Source organism: Berghia stephanieae, chromosome 2 (assembly GCF_034508935.2).
Source record: "Berghia stephanieae isolate SIO BIC M18660-M18661 chromosome 2, UCSD_Bste_1.3, whole genome shotgun sequence".
Classification (NCBI taxonomy): domain Eukaryota; kingdom Metazoa; phylum Mollusca; class Gastropoda; order Nudibranchia; family Aeolidiidae; genus Berghia; species Berghia stephanieae.
In genome coordinates this window covers 34308078-34325577 of record NC_088361.1, presented here as the reverse complement: position 1 = coordinate 34325577, position 17500 = coordinate 34308078, and the positions used below count along the sequence as shown (strand labels likewise).

Here is a 17500-nt window from a genome sequence, read left to right as displayed (position 1 = left end):
ACTTTAAACAAGACTTCATATAGATGTCAACTTTAATACTTTATGACATGTCATAGGTCATCCTACTCGATCGATATTGGAAGTTAAAAATGTGACTAAAATGAATAAAACTTTTTTTTTTTGGTCAATGAACGGTAAGAGTATTAATCTTAATTTGAACATTTTAAAAACTCTTATTCTTATGCAGATTCAATCATGTAGTTATTCATAACGAAAACTTCAGATTAGTGTAGACTCAAATGCTGTGTACAATGAAATAAATTTGATGTGGAAATGAATATATCACCCTACAACACCCTATCTTTGACAATAAGACTCATAAATAGGGTTATTTCAAACGTTGATTAAAAAATATGTACCTACATTTCAGGGCAGAAGAAGCAGCGATCTGTCTTGGTGTTTGTAGCCTTAAGCGTGGCTCATGAGACTTGCAGCATATTGGTTTATTGCAAAGTACCATCAGTCAGATCTTACAGAATCAGTTACCCAACCATTGTTGGTTGAACAGCAGGGAGACCAGTAAGATTATGTGGATTTGGACCGGAGATTTTTTACCTTCTGATGAAATGAAAATGAAAAGAATGTCGTAGAAACAGGTCACCACTCGACAACGTTATGCCGTTGACACAAGACATTCAAGCGCTAACAGTGAAATCTCCAAGATGTATTTAAAATATTGTCCTGAAAGAACAAAAAAGTGTATTACTGTCAGACATAATATGTGACCTCTCGTCTCAAAACGGCTTTATGTCGGAATGATTAAGATGCTAAAAATAGAGTTTATGGCCGGAAATATCATCCTTGCAATGAGTTTGTATGTTATTTTTGAAGAGAATGAATGCCGTATCTTAGAATGCAAAATAGCTAATAGTTCAAATTTTAGACCGGTTTCGCTTTAATTCGGCTTTTTAGTATCTGGTTCATCCCGACATAATACCGTTTTAAGACGATGGGTCACATATAAGAGTTATAGCGTATTGCTCTTTGGATTGGACGCTGGCTGGTTGCAAATCAGACTAGGTTGTTTTTTCATTGCTCGGTGGACATTAGGAATAGGGGGTGGGTGAAGTTTTGAACCCGATTCGCTGATAGGATTTATCATATTGAATCACCCTGGGCGCCATTTTGTTTCCATAATCCCGTTTTTTTCTTTAAATTCCTCTTTAATTATGTTTCATTCCTGGCTTATCTTAAATCTTGGATCGGTTATCTATCATCCCAATGTGGTTTTAATGCCACAGTTACACGGGTTTCTTTCTTATTTTGTTAGTGCTTAGTCACGATTATCAAATTTCCATTTTTGCTCACTGTAACAACATAAGTGATTCCTATTGCCATTAGACATTTGTTTCATGGATTATCCATTTCATGAATGCAATGCCTGGACCATGATATCTTACGATTCAAAGCGGAGTGATGTAATGAGAGAACAACTCGCTAAAATTGGAATTTACTAGATCAAACTGTTTGTCACAAGAAACAAGCTGTTCTATTTTTGTACACCATAACATTCATCGTTAATCGTTTAATACCCCTTAAATCAGTCCAATCATGTGATCATCTATTTAGTTGATAGTTCATGGCAAGATTGTATTAAATACACGTGACCGCCAAAATTAAACGCCGTGTCACTATGTGTAAAAATATATTTCAACTATGAATCTTTTGACCAACCTGCCAGCTGTGGTGAAATATTTCAATCGCCCTCATCTTTCCCAGGATTGTAAATAAATCCATACATATTCTCAATACTACTATCGCAGCGTCGCCGTGTGTTAATCGTTTTCGCCTAGGCACAATTAAAAAAAAGCCATGTGTTATAGCCACGGAGTTGACACTGCATTGAAACTGCTCCAATTCTCACCTAGGTGCTAGGCGAGATGGGCCATGTGTTAGATCGTCAATGTAACGGGCCCATATAACCGACCTATTTGGGAATTCACCAGATTACGGACGCTACCAGTTATGACACACAGAACACGATTGGTCTAAAGAAACGCCAGTAATGCGCCAGGCAAGTCCAAATCCTGGAATATTATTGGTTCCCCGTGATTATCCAACTCCCGAGAGAAACACATATAAACTACGACAATGTTCAAAATCGCTCTCTCCCATTTAATCTACTTAGAGCTCACTGCTTTATAGGGAACTCGGTTACCAACTACACCTGCATCTGTTACTAATAACATATATCAGGTTACTGTCCAAGCCTGAATCGGTGAACAAGCAACCGTTTATTTGGCTACAAGTGATACAGAATGGCATCTTACAAGCGATACACTGAAACTACTGGAATGAAACGGCCTGTCCCATATAACAGACGAAACTTTAGCGCCGCCACCAGTCACCTCCAAATCTAATCACCATTACAAAGAAAAATGAATAGTTTGTGATACGGGATGAAAAATTAAATACCTATATCCTAAATTTAATTAATTAAAACCAACACTATTATTCTTTTGCTAATAACGTGTTAACTTGTTATTGTATGAGGCAATTTTGTTGATTTATATTTAAGTACTTCTTTTTTAACGAGATTAACATTTACCTTCTGAACCTACCTCTCCATATATAACGTGTCAATAATCTACAACTACTTCTATTACCTATTTCGTTAAACCTAAAACATTCTCTTACTATCAGTCAAGTTGTCTGGAACTTTTACCCGACTATAACAGGGAAAAATAAAAGTGGCACCAGAAAACTAGTCTATGGGGAAACTATCTGACTCCTTTCTGTCGACTCTTACTTGCCACCCTCCTACATAGACGTGACACTAACTATTACTGAAATTCGTATAACTACGGATTTTTCGCTTTAGTCACATGGTTGTAAATGTATATCAAGACTTGATGAAAAGTGAGATTTGGTGCCAGGGCACATAATAAATTTAAGTTAAGGGCAGATTGGTAGGCGATAAAGTTAGCTATCGTGCATACTAGTTTATTATCCCGAAAAGACTACAAATTGTTACCAATTTCAAATAAGCTAATCTGAGCATTTTCATGGACTCATTATAATCTGTGAGCTTCACAATGCTTCATTTATCCCCACCCCCACACACCCACACACACACATTCTCCTCATCATGCATATTATTAGGAACTAAATATCCTTTTCAAAGAAATTGCTTCGCCTTTTTGACCCCATTGTTGCACTAGCACTCTTACAGTATCTTCCATTCCTCATGCTCACTACTCAATCACAATTGAGTCGAGTGTGATAATATCTATATGTCAAGCCAAAACTTTTGTTTTGTTTTTGTTTTGTTTTTTCCTCTTTTTTTTGCGATTACTGTCAGCCACCCACTTACTGGTTGATGATTTTCCGATCTCAGAGTGGCATCGAGGGCATGTGAAGGAGTGATTTGACATTGTGCATACACCACGAAATCTTTTTTCATGTTTTGTAAAGCGCTTTGACCACGTTAAGTGGATAATACACTATATTATAAATGCTCATGGTGTCTTTCTTTTTCATTTTTTAAAAATTTGTTTAAACCGCCATACGAATTTTATTATAGAATTAATATATAAAGGGAATATTGTCTTTGATCCCCAGGCCTTCGCCTTATACCTGTCGACGTTTATCACCGTGGCCATCAGCCTTGACAGATGTGTTGCAATCTTAGATCCCATGAGACGAAACGGTGCTGCTCAGCGTGTTCGCTTCATGATAGTCACTGCCTGGATATTCAGTGCCTTGTTCAGCATTCCTCAGGTGAGTACAACAACTAAGTGACAAATTAAGTAGTCCTTCAGAGCCATTCGGCCCATGGAGCTGGAGTTTATCTATCTCGATTTCCATAGCATGAAACGGTCAATAGCATTTGCTCGCCACCCTTTTGATAGGACACTGGTCTGTTGAAAAATACTTTCCGCCAGATCTAACAGACCCAGCTACCCAATCACTGCTGCGTGGACACGGGACAGAGAAAATAAAATCTAAACAGTGCCCAGGATAGGTCTCGGTTTATTTGCGTATAAAGGGAGTGACTCTACCACCTGTGCTATCAGGCCCCTATAAGTGAAAAATTAAAGTGTAAGATATCTGAAAAAAAAAGTGTATGACACCATGGTTGACAAAACAGAAAGAAAAATACAGAAAACAAAGATGAAAAAATGTTAAAACATCTATAACAAATAAATGTGAAACATTGACAGAGACTTTAAAATATGTTGTTTTTTATGTGTAAAGAAGTAATGTTTTAGCGTTGAAGTTTGAACCTGCTACCATGATCCAGATTAAACCCTAACACACGAGTCCATACGTCGACTTCGGCCACTTTTCACTCAGTGATATTTTGTGTCGGGGGGGGGGGGGGGGGGGGGGCGGGGGAAGCAGAATTCATCAAAATGTCAAAGTGACGAGAAATACGAAATTTCCTTTTCTTATTCTTCTCTCCCTCTTTAGTTGCGTGATAACTTGTTTTTCCTTCATTTCCTGTTGATTTTTTATTTTGTTGTTGTTTTGATTTTTTTGTTGTTGTTTTTATTGTATTTGTTTGTTTTTGTTTGTTTTTGTTGAGGTTATTTGGAGGGGGTTGGGTTTTTTCTTTGTTTTTTGTTTTTTTGTTTTGTTTTGTTTTGTTTGGGGGGGGGGTTGTAATCTATTTAAAAGATTGTATTCAATTCCCCTCATTAAACATATGGATTCAATGCAAATCGCATGTCATTAAATATACATTTCATTCAACTTTCAGCATATTGTTCACCCAGACATCTGGTTTTGGGCGATGGGCGAATTAAGGCGAATTATCTTGCTGTTATGCTGCTGTTGTCTGAATGTTCATTTTCTACACGTAATATCGGCTTGACGAGTTGGGCATCAATTAAAACGAATTATCTTCGTGTTTTGTTGTCTAAATGTTCGTTTTACTTCAAATTCTGAATTGTTATATTCTTATACAAACACTTGTAAAGGCCAATGGACGAAAGGTCGTTGTTATTGTTTTGAAATAATGCGATGACAACGAACGTTTCTCCCATTTGCTATTTCTCTCTTTTTATGACCTTTAACTAATCAAAGAGAAGCTTTTCAAATTTTTTTTCGTAATGAAACTAATAAGATTTTGTTTTGTCCTCCCTATCCGCACACACACACACACACACACACACAAACACACACACACACACACACACACATATTCACAGATACATATACACATTCTAAACGAGTTACCAAATATGGCTTCACCAATACCAATAATAACCGGCTTGATGTTTCATTAACGTTTATTGGGTTCGTGGCTATGCTAATTGATTGATTCATTTATTTAAACAATTCTTCTATTTATATTTTTCGTCTATGTCATTAAGATGCCAAAAACCGATGACGATATTGATGCAATAGCCTCATCTAAAGATGCTGTCATCGCATCATCCAATTTGTATGTGAAGGAGTCTCTCTGATATTTCTTACGTTTAAACAAACGAGTAGTTATGTTAGTGTGTTACTGTTTGTTTTGTTTGATTTTATTTTCAAAATTAATTTCTGTTGTTTGCATTTTGTTTTTTGTTTTTTATTCATTTATGTCTAGTTTTAGTTTTCTTACATCCCTTTATCTATCTGTGTACCTATCTAATTATATTATCAATTTATCTATCCATTGGTCCATCTTTTGAGTTTGCCAAATATTTATCCATCCATCTATCTATCTATCTATCTATCTATGTTATTTTCAATATATCTGTCCATTTATCTATTTCATCTACCTATCTTGCCATCTCTACATTTATATATTAATCTATCTATCTATCTTATGCGTTAAAATCTGTCTATTTATCTAAATATATATCTAGCATTTATTTTGATCTTTCTACAAATAGATATATCTATTCAGCTTACCAACTATAATATTACACCAATAGTGCTTATTTATATATCTATCTAGTTATCCATTTATTTAACTATCTGTCTATCTATCTATCCATCCATCGTTTTACCTAATGATCGATAAATTGACAGCCCCATCTCGTTACATCTTAAATTGCCCTTAACACTTGAGAAGCTTCGTGTCAATCTTTGTGTCTCGACTATAAAATATTAATTATTATCCGCCTCGTCCATATCGATCATCACCCCAATCATCAACTTGTAATAATATGGTTTTTCAGAACCAAAAAGCACAAAGAGCAAGAGCTTAGCCCCAGTTTATGTCGCGTTTAACGGACATTGACAATTACCTGCTACCCAATGGATCGGACGATAGTCATAAGTCAAGGTACTGAATGCGTTATCTGCATAAACCCAGATACTCTGACATTCTACACAAGGTTGAAATCAATCATTTGAGAGCTCTTCAATATGACTTATCCCTAGCCTAAGCTGTTAAATCCTACAGAAACCGAGACTCGCTTCGGTTCAATGGACAGTATTTCAAAAATGATGGTTTGCGTTAAAGTAAAATACTCGCCTGCTTTGCCAGATCAGTCATACCAACATACAAAACTGTAGGTAACCTTCGTTTTTTAAGTATAATTGAAAGAATTTATTAGTAGTAGTACCGAATGGCTACACCTCTATTTTGAATCTTTTAATCCATTCTTCACATTCTTTTCCTGCCTTATAGGCTGTCTCGTAGCTTCCTGAAAGGCTTGTCACTGGGCAGTGGATGACGATGTGGTCCATTGTCTCAGGGCCTCCTTGGCAATGACGGCATGCATCTGATTCTCTCCGATTCCATCTATGCATGTTAGCTGCGGTTCTGCCATGTCCTGTCAAAATGCGGTTGGAGGTGACCCAGCATTTTCGGCTATTGCAGAGAAAGCCAGGTGTTCTTTCTGTTGGGTTGGGTATGATGTCGCCTCCCCTGGGGCTGTCTTGGTTCCACATCGACATCCATTCCTCTTTCACGTTGAAATGTTGTCTTGAAGTTTTAAAAGGTTTCCTTGATTTCAGTTGATTTATTAGTTAGAACTCACCACCAAACCGGCGGTCATCCATTCTATAAGGAAACCCGAAAAGCAATCATTTAGTGTCACTATGTGGTCTTGTGATATGACACTCGCTTTCAGATCAGTAGGTCCTGGGTTCAAGCCTCGCTCGGCGCATAGTTGAGCCCTTGGAAAAGGCTCTTTACTCACATTCTCTCCTCGTACTCAGGTGTAAAATGAGTACATGGTTGTTAACAGCGTTAGTCTTAGTCGAAAAAAAAGGTGTAATATCGCCTAACAAGCGCCATGTCTCGTTCTATATGTTACGTGTTGCTGTTGGTCAGAGACCTTTGTAAAGCGCTTTGAGCACGTATAGTGTATATTGCGCTTTATAAAAGCTCAGTTTTTTTCAAAAAATTATTAACCCGCGTTTTGTGTTAAGGAAGCTTTTCATGTCTTTGTTTTCATTTCCCTCGACGTGAAATAATAGCACTTTGCCAGCAGTGGGTATGTCGGGTATTAGTGGCGTCATCCTGTTTGCATTATGCACATGTAGACCGCAATTCATTGTCTGGTGATTGACCTTTTCAACCTCTCCGAGAACTTTTAAGATTATTTCTCATAATTATTGGATTCAATAGTCTAATGTCACGTCGCCCAAAAACGGCGAGCAGCGTGGTTCTTAACAAAGAATATCGGTACTTTTTATTCTTCATGCTGGCTAGAACTTTTTATATGTCATGTGATCAGAATGTATAAAAGTCATAACATGATCATATTTATAATGTTTTTCTCCTCTGGATACACTTTTATGCTCGTCGGAGAAATGTTTCACAGCGTTTCCGCCAGTGTTCCGATAGTTTAGAGCCAGTTAATAAGTTACTATGCGTCATTACGAGGGAAGTGACGTCATGACTGTTGACACCTATTGACGGTCAATGATGCATGCGGCTAGGACGAGAATGCATCTACTTGTATTTAAATCGATCGATTTTCGAAGGACATTTTTCTGCCAAAATTTTTAAATATGGTTGATCCAGATTACGGCAGTTATTGTCGTATGATTCTGAAGGGAAAATTCTATTAGGGAAACCGTTTGTCACAAATTCTTTCCCTTGGTTGTGACCAACACAGTGAATACTATTATAAGGACAACTTTAATACAAACAACATTTCTCAAGTCTTGATGATCTTTATGAGTGCACAAAAAAGTAGAGCATTTATATAGAGCAATAGCCACTAAACGTGCTCAAAGCGCTATACAAGGGTCCTCCCTACCCAACAGAAACACGTAACATATAGAACGAGACATGACGCCTGTTAGGCAATAATACATTTTTTTCCGACAGAGACAACGCTATTAACGACTCATTTTGCACCCAAGTACGTTAAGAGAATGTGACTAAAGAGTCTTTTCCAAGGACTCGACAATTCGCCGAGCGAGGTCCGAAACCAGGACCTTCCGATCCGAAAGCCAGTGCCATACCACAAGACCACATAGAAAAAAACTAATAGATTTAACTATTCATTTATGTACTGGAGACACCCTCTCCGTTCATATTTGGTGCCATTTAGTTGATTCATTAGTCCAAGTATGTGATGGAATGGTTCTCTTCGAGTCTTTAGCTTTTCAGTGTATTTTCAGCCAAGGGATTTGAGAACAAGACTCGGTCGATATCGGATCTCATCTTGTGTTACATTACATACATAAGCATTATGCATAATATTATATCATATAAGTGTGTGTTATTATTAATATTATAGATGTACTTTTATTATTTCATATACTTTCATTTCATTTGCCGCATTGTGTTATGAAATTATATAAATATATTATATAACACTTATTAATTCAACTTTGAAGCACGAATTTCCTTATGGATGAATGCAGTTTATTTATTTATTTATTTATTCATTTATTTATTTATCATCAAATGTTACGTCAACTGGATCCATGGAACATATTACAATTAATTTATAATAGTTGGTGAAGATTGTGTATATTTTGGGTATGATGGGCTGTGATTGGAGGCAATCATACAAAACGTAATCATTATAACTCTATGACGAAAACAACAGCTGGGTTGACCAAAACACTTTGATTATCATCCTCGTGTTAGGGCTTACGTGGGAAAGCCTTAGATAACCACAGCAGCCATAGTTTTAGAACGTCCTTAACAGTTTTGTTCTATTCCAAACACCCACACAACAACGCCCCCCACTCCTCCCCACCTTTTCCACACATTGCAATCTCACATCCCACTTCTATTGTTAGTAATTACCAAAAATTCAATCTGTGTCGCTGTGACATAATTAAGTTAACTGTTTGTGTCAACAAAACTCTAGAGTGTCAAAATACGCCATTTAATATTTTGACCAGAAAAGTTATCCTCCTTATACACATCGAATGAAATGTGTGGCTGGCTGAGAAAACCCGGAAAGATGCGCAGATTTCATAAACTGAGTTATTTATGTAGTGGCGTAAACTTTCTATGTAAATTAGACCCCAAATTATGATTTTTTTCTGAATAAAATTTGTTGCTCTGGGAAATACTTTTTGGCTCATATCTCGAATCGAAACTTGCATCTTCCCTGGTTTTCTTTGCCAGCCTCACAAATGGTTCCCAACCTGTCAAAATCTCTTAAAACTAAAGATCTACAGAAATGTTCCAAGAAATCTCGTTTTAAGCCTGTTATGAATTGACGAATAATATAAGGAATATACGTTTTCTGACCAATATTTTAAAAGTCGTTTGCCAGTGTAGTTTGAATAGTCCATTTATGGATATTTGCCACACATAATGGCCAGATTGAGAAACCTCTTATCTGCCCTAATGGTTCATTTACTACCTCTCGGGCTAATTAGGGCCAATTACATCTCTTATCTGTAGTCCCAAATTTGGCGACAAACTCTGTGGGCAGACGTTTGATTGTGCTAATCACAGATAACTTTCTACATCTGCTGTCGTTTTTAAAATTTCTATTTGATCAAATTCTCATTAGTTCTCATATATCCAAGGGAATCCTTGGAAATGTGAATTTCTAACTATAAACTATTGTTGTAATGGAGTATAATATTATCTATTGGTTTCCGAGTATTTTCATTTAAAACAACGAGACTATAACAATGTGAATTTATTTATTTGTCTTGACGATTGTAAAAACTTGCATAGGTTTTACGAATCGCTTATAAAACAGCTTTCTTGATTGGGTCAATTTATCCTTGAACCTTACAGTCGTGATTAGTTATCTTCAGACCATTAGGCATTGTCCAGTGACACGAAGTTCTAGCAACGTTTGCTGTTTCTTGTATTCAATTGTCTGCCAATCTGGAAAAAACACGTATTTAACATTTTGGTCAGGAAACTCATTCCTCAAATATCGATCGATTAAAATGACTCTATTCTTACCAAAAGCGTTCAACCCTAGGACTTCCGTAAAGCCTGAGTTTTGAGAGGGGTGTTAGGCAACATGAGGGTTATTTTAATCGATCGATATTTGACGGACGAGTTTTTCAGGCCAAAATGTTAAATACGTGTTTTTCAATGTATGGTGGTTGTAGCGGCGGTGGTGTACCTTTTTATTCATGATACCGTCTTGTACCAAAGATATTATGAGACTTTGAGAGAGGTCAGTCACCGACGAGCTGAATGTAAATGTAAAAAAAAGATATCAAAAGAGATGGCATCCGTCCTTAATGAAGAGAGTTTCTTGTAAATCACTCATTCATACATTTATCCATTCAATTGAAATGCATTTATTGTGACAACTATTTCAAAACTCTGGGATTGGCCTTTTGTTTAGTTTTTTTCCCCCATTCAAGCCGGAACCAACTAAGGAATATAAATTGTATTGCTCTGAATGTATATTTTCAAGTTACTTCCGGCGTTAGTTTTTTTTTTTTTTTTTTTTTTTTGCCATTGGTTTAATCAGAAATTGACACCAAACCTTTTTTATGCCATTATAATGTTAAACGAAATTGAAAATTCATAGAGTAAAATATCCACAAAACGTAGTCATAGCGCTTTACAGGGAGTCATCAGTCAAAAGCAACACTTAACATGTAGGGCAAAAAAAATGTCGTCAGTAAGGCGATATTACATTTTTTCCGGCAGAGACAACGTTGTTTATGGCCATATATTTATTTTACACCGTAGTACGGTGAGAGAAATTGAGAAAAGCGCCTCTTCAGGGACTCGATTATGAGCCACTGAGAGAGAGAGACTTGAACCTGTGCGAGGGCAAGTGTAAGACCGCATAGCCGTCTTATATTTGGCCAAATAACAAAATAATAACACGAGATGAATCAATATGCATGTCAGCCGTCATGAAGCCTTTCATGTACTTTGTATTTCAACTCATTACTTCAATGCTGTCAGCTATTTCCTTCAGACATGAATCGATTGTTATAGTGAGAATGACCTCATGTAGACTCCAGTACCCAAGCACTAAGGGATAAGGGAATAATATGGCATTTACTTGTATTCTTCCTTACCTCTAGCAACCCTTTTTTTAAATTTGTTTTTTTTTTTCATTCGTTTCCGTTGTTTTGTTTTGTTTGTTTGTTTTTTGTTGTTTTTGTTTGCTGTTATTGTTTTATTCTTTATATTTATTTTAACTAGGAATTGGGGAAAATAATTAATATGGCAGCTCTGTGTGTAAAGAGCTGATTGGAGAATCCTTTTAAGTCTTTAGAAAAAGTGTTTAAAGGGATCTTTTGAGTGTTGATTATTAACACTCAGATGAAACTATAATGCTGCACAGATACAACCAGGATTATGAAATTTTAGCATCTGCCACTTTCATAAACAAATACCTTGACCTTAATCAAACTTGAATAACTTAACCAAAGTTTATTATTTTGCACCTCAAATTTGAATTAAGCATCTAAAGTTGTACCGGTGTCTTGGGGGCCTTTTGTTGATGGGAGGCGCGGGGGGAGGGGAGGTGCAAGCTGTATTTATTGCATGATATTGATATGAGTGCTATTCTCTCAATTTTGATTTGTTGCATTGTAAAAATCCCATGTTAGTTATAAAATTATGGCAGTGGAGTGGTTGATAAGTAGTACGTTTAAACATTGGTCTAAATTGAAGATTGTTTCTGCCATCCATTGTTATGAGTAGATATCTCTAAATTGTATTAATCAGACTAAAAACGTTAAAGGTTACACGCAGTTTTGTATGTTAGTTTGTTTAATTTGACGGGTGGATGTTGTGAGTACTTTAACTATATGGATTGTATTAGGGTTGGTGAGTGGAGGACATTAGGAGAATGAGTGACTTCTATTCTCTCAGGGTATTCTGTATGGCAGTGGTTCTGACAGCGGACGAGGTACATTTTACTATGACGGTCTATGGCAATGCCCATTATAGGATGGGGTTGTGATTGAGCGAGGGTTGTGGAGGGGTGGGGGGGGGGGGGGTCCAGCGAGCACTTTAGTTCTCAGTCTCCCAATGACCAAGAATGGACCCATATCTTAATGACTATTTGACCTTTCATAGGCAGGATTCAATTTTACTCGGCCTTGACTTTGACCTAATATCTTATTGTCTCACCATGAACCATAAAAGCAAGGTGACACAGGCCTCGCATTTAGCGTCCTTTTTCACTCCTGAGTCGGGAGGGGTAATATAGGTAAAATGCCTTACCCAATGACACAATGCCAGGGGAAGAGATTTTTTTTCTTCTTTTTTTTTTTTTTTTTTTTTTTTTTGTTATTTTTTTTTTTTTTTTTTTTTTTTTTTTTTTTTGCAATTATTGTTTACCCCGTATCCCTGACTGTTCTTGTTATAGCTGCAAGATAAGACCCCGTGCTGTATAACCACCGTGGCTTAACAGTTTTAACCCGTCAACGTCTGTACTCTGGAAAAAGACGTTTTCGAGGTCTCAGGTGTGAGAGAATTTGCCAAGATGAATGTCATTTAATTTGATCGATATATGAAGGACGAGTTTTCTGGGAAATATTTTCAAATGCGTGTTTTTCTAGTGTACAGCAGTTAACTTGTTAATCTTATCATTTCATTCGTGGATTTGGGTATTTCGTTTCGAATTCCCTTTCACACAAATGTAATGCTTTCTTTGGTCTTCATCAGACACAGGGAAAGAAATGCGATGACAGTAAGTAAAAAATAAAAGTAGTCCTTAGGAGCGTAGCCATCGTTATATTATAGCCTGAAACTGAAACCCAAAGGATTGGTCTTTTGACGTATTATTTGGATTTTGCACCACCGGGTGAGTTGTTAGTAGTGCTCATGAAAACAAGTGATCCCATTGGTTGAACTATTGAATACAATTCACGATTTGTTTTCTTTTATGGCCAAAGACCTGCATTTTGACGTCATTTTTAGGTCAGTGTCAGGCTATAAGTTAACGATGGCTACGTTCGGAGCCATGAGGTCCATGGAGCCGGAGTTTATCCCGGTTTCCATAGCGTGAAACGGACAATCGCAATTATTACCAGACTTTGGGTAGGACGTTAGTCTACTGCAAAGTACTTTCCGCCAGATTCATAGACCCAGCTGCCCAATCGCTGCTGGTTGGACAGGAGAGTCAGAAAATAGTCTCGACTGCACCCGGGATCAATCTTGGTCCCTTTGCGCATGAAACGAGTGTACTACCAACTGAGCTATCGGAACCCCCGCAATTACTGTAACAGAGACGAAACTATTATAATTATTGATAGAAATATAAATCATCAAAAATCACTTTCATAATAGTTGTCACCTCGTTTTATCTTTATTTATGAAAACGTACACACGTCTTCATTTATCAAGTAGAAGCTTTCATTCCATTTTCTATTATTTATTTCTTCAAGCATCGAGCAGCAACATTTTCATTAACAGGATATCATACGTATCTCAAATTTCATATTTTTCAACTTGGATTCGGTTTTGAATATCTATGTCATCCCGATACAATACCGTTTTGAGGGAGGTGGGTCATATTTACTTGTAAGAGAAAATAAAATGCAACACATGCGACTGGCCGTTCCAATATTATTACGTTTTAAGTACCCAGGCTCGCTTTTCCGACGAGCAGCTAAATGCTACAACCTTTGTATTCTTAAGTAAGTGGTTGAATAATCATCTGATTTTGATTGGGCTCTGGAACTAGTCTGGGTTCGAACCTCGGCGCATAGTTGAATCCTTGGAAAAGATTCTCTCACCTTACTCAGGTGCAAAATGAGTACCTGGCCGTTAATAGCGTTGTGTCTGTCGGGAAAAAAATTATATTATTGCCTTACAATCGTCATGTCCCGTTCTCTATGTTACGTGTTGCTGTTGGTAAGGGACCATGTGTAAAGCGCTATGAGCACGTTTAGTAGATATTTCGATGTAAAACAAGCGCCATTTTTTTTAACAAATACTTATTTTAACATTTTGGCCAGAAAACTCGTTCTTCAATATCGGTCGATTGAAATGACCCTCGTCTCGTCAAAGGAAATTTAAAAAGAAAAAAAAATTCACAAACCTAGAACTCTATACAGTGTAAAAATTATAACCAGAAAGCTCGTTCTATTAATATTGATCGATTAAAGTGAGATGAGTCTTGTCAAAAACACTCAAACCTGGGATTTCCTTGAGGTTATATCCCATGACAAACCGACGATGCCAGGGATTTACTTTCATTGCCATCCATCTAACAACGCTCAACATTTATTTTTTGACTTTGTCGCAAAACAAGACACTGCACTGCTGAGTAACTGTACTACATCGTTATTATAATTAAACAAACCACAAAAAAAAAAAAAAAAAACTAGCTATGCATGCAATGATTAATATCATTTTCTTTCTTTTGGGAGCCTTCGCCTTTCTATCATGTTGGCTTCAGTTTCTCAAGACAATCTCTGCAAACACTTAACAGTCTTCAAGAACGATAAATAAAATCAGAAACTGAGAAGTTTCCCATGGTCGGGCTCTGGCTTCGTGCACTCGTTGATAATTTAAATACAATCTAGTTACATCTACCACAGATTTTGTCAACCAGTCACAAAACGCATTTTATCATTTGGTCAGAAAACTTTTATTTAGAATATTTACAGTTGTAATCGACTCTCGACAAGTCGAATGACCTTAAAATTGACAATAATATTTCGAAGATAGCTATATTTATTGATGTTTCTTAATTGAAAGTCTGTGACAAGTCATTTCAATTTATTAATATTTGAAGTAAAAACATTTCTGACCAAAATGAAAACATAGTTTGTCAAAATACCTACTATTGTCTGAAGAAAAAATATTGATTAATATTTCAATACAACATAAATCTACCCACGTCAAACATCAATAAACTATCATTAAGCTGATATCACAGTCTATCTACATATCAATACAAGTTACTTAGATTGTATTTTAGACTAAGTCCCATGTTTAAAGTGTAAAATGAAGTGCAAAATACACAAAGTTGAAGAACGCTAAACTCTTCTATTTTTAAAACATTACATAACTAAACTTAGCATGTCATGGTTAAAGCTTATTGTAAGATTATATCCTTTAAATGCCTTTGATATGAAAATACAACGTGACTTTATCAATAATATCAACAATTTATCATTAAACAAATGAGTAAGATAACATGACTGGTCATATATATATATTGAAATCTTGGATTACACAACTCTCAATCGATCAAAGTTTTAAAACGATCCGGAGACCATTCATTCTTTGTTTCTAACCTAATATCATTCCACTAGTGAATGGTACGAACCATTAAAGATTTTTGTCTAACGTGAGTATTACATCTGGATAAGTAAGGTTTAAATTTTTCTCCTTTTGTAAGCTGTACAGTAGAGAAAGTGATGAATTGTGAAGAGTCAATATTATAAATCTTATGTTGTCTAAAACCGATTGGGAGAAAGAAATTGGTCAAATTTAAAGTTAAAGTAAACCATTACATCTTTATCTTGAACATAAAAGTGCTCCCGTAACTTGTTATCATCACAGGAGATATCGACGTAATCCTGCATGGTCCAAGCAATATATCAACCAAAACAATGGACTCAGCTGGCCAAACAATGAGTCACAAGTTGCCATAATGAATAAGTCATTGAAATAGGTCATTGTGAATAATAATCGTATTCTGTCGCGCATTGACAAATCGCTACATTTTGGCCATATACCGACCAATTGAGATCAACTCTACTTGTTTTTGTTTCTTTTTTTTTCTTTTTTTTTTTTTTTTTTTTGTTTGTTTTTTAAGTCTTAAACGTCAAATTTATTCAGAACAAACCATTTTTGAAGCATTTTGTCGTTGAGCATCAATTAAATCAAAGTGGGTTTATTGTTCTTTTTGTTTTGTTTTTGTTTTTGCTTGGGTTATTGTGCAGTTATGTAGGCTTGAGATATGACACTCGCTTTCGAATCGGAAGGTCCTGGGTTCGAGCCTCACTAGGCGCATAGTTGAGTCCTTGGAAAATGCTCTTTACTCACATTCTCTCACCGTGCTCAGGTGTAAAATGAGTACCTGGCGTTGTGTCTGTCACAAAAAATTGTAATATCGCCTAACAGGCGTCAAGTCCCGTCCTACATGTTAAGCGTTGCTGTTGGTCATGGACCCCCTTGAAAAGCGCTTTGAGCACGTTTAGTGGATATCGTGCTATATAAAAAAAAGTCTTTTGGTGGGGGGGGGGGGGGGTTGGGTCAAAATGGAAAAAGGCGTTTTGTCAGATTATGGCTGTATCGTTCCCTGCACGGTGACATAATAATGTCATAATGACATCGCTGACAGATCAATCAAATAAGTAAGGATGACTGATTATCCACGGTGGGAAGTTTAGGGAGGGGGATGTCCGCCTCAGGTAGAGGGGGGGGGGGGGGGGGGGGGAATCAATGTTTTACTTACCAGTCAGAGGCTCATTATACTGGAACTTATCAACTAATCACATTTTGTTAATAAATCATCATTAGTTGGATAATGGTGACTTATAACCGCACTGATTGACGCACTGTTAGAATGAAGTGTTGCGTTAAGGATGGCCCAATTTAATTAACAGATCACGTGATCTTACCAATTTGTCTCGGGCTAACTGAAAGGAAAACGGAAACTATGGTATTTACCCGTAAAAGAAACTATGTCCCATAAAGACAAACGGTAAAGTCCTGAAACATGTTAGACAACTTAAATATATCAGGACCCTCATAACAGCCTATAGAAGATTTAAAACCGAGATAAAATGCCGGATTGATCAAGTAAAGCAGCTTACTTAAACATGATCAACATTTTACGAGACAGAAATATATATATATATATATATATATATATATATATATATATATATATATATATATATATATATATATATATATATCAAATCACAAAAAACGAGGCTTCTGCACAATCAATCCTCCGGGCATGCTGGCACTTGAGATGATGCAAGGGATCTCCGCCTGGTCCTGTCAGCTGCTATTCTTGGGGTCAAGTCGAGGGACAGATCTTTCTGCCTTAAGTCCCTCTCTTTGGCATGTCTTCAGGCCTCCTAGGGACGACAAAATATGTTGGATGGTTTGAAATAAAACGGATGGGGATAGAAAGGAACAACGACACGGTGCGGAAGCTGCAGTAAAGATTGGACTGGAAGCCATGATCGTCTACGCAAAGGAGCACAGCACCACATGATGATGATG

The 17500-nt window shown here is 36.6% G+C and overlaps 1 protein-coding gene across 1 annotated transcript in view; it reads left to right on the top strand.

Moving 5' to 3' along the window:
- LOC144964767 (gonadotropin-releasing hormone receptor-like) overlaps nt 1-17500 on the top strand; it is a 147512-nt gene that overhangs the window by 822 nt on the left and 129190 nt on the right. The window contains exon 2 of the mRNA XM_078899365.1: nt 3562-3720. Within this exon, the coding sequence (XP_078755491.1) occupies nt 3562-3720 (159 nt within the window). The remainder of the gene's footprint in view (nt 1-3561; nt 3721-17500) is intronic.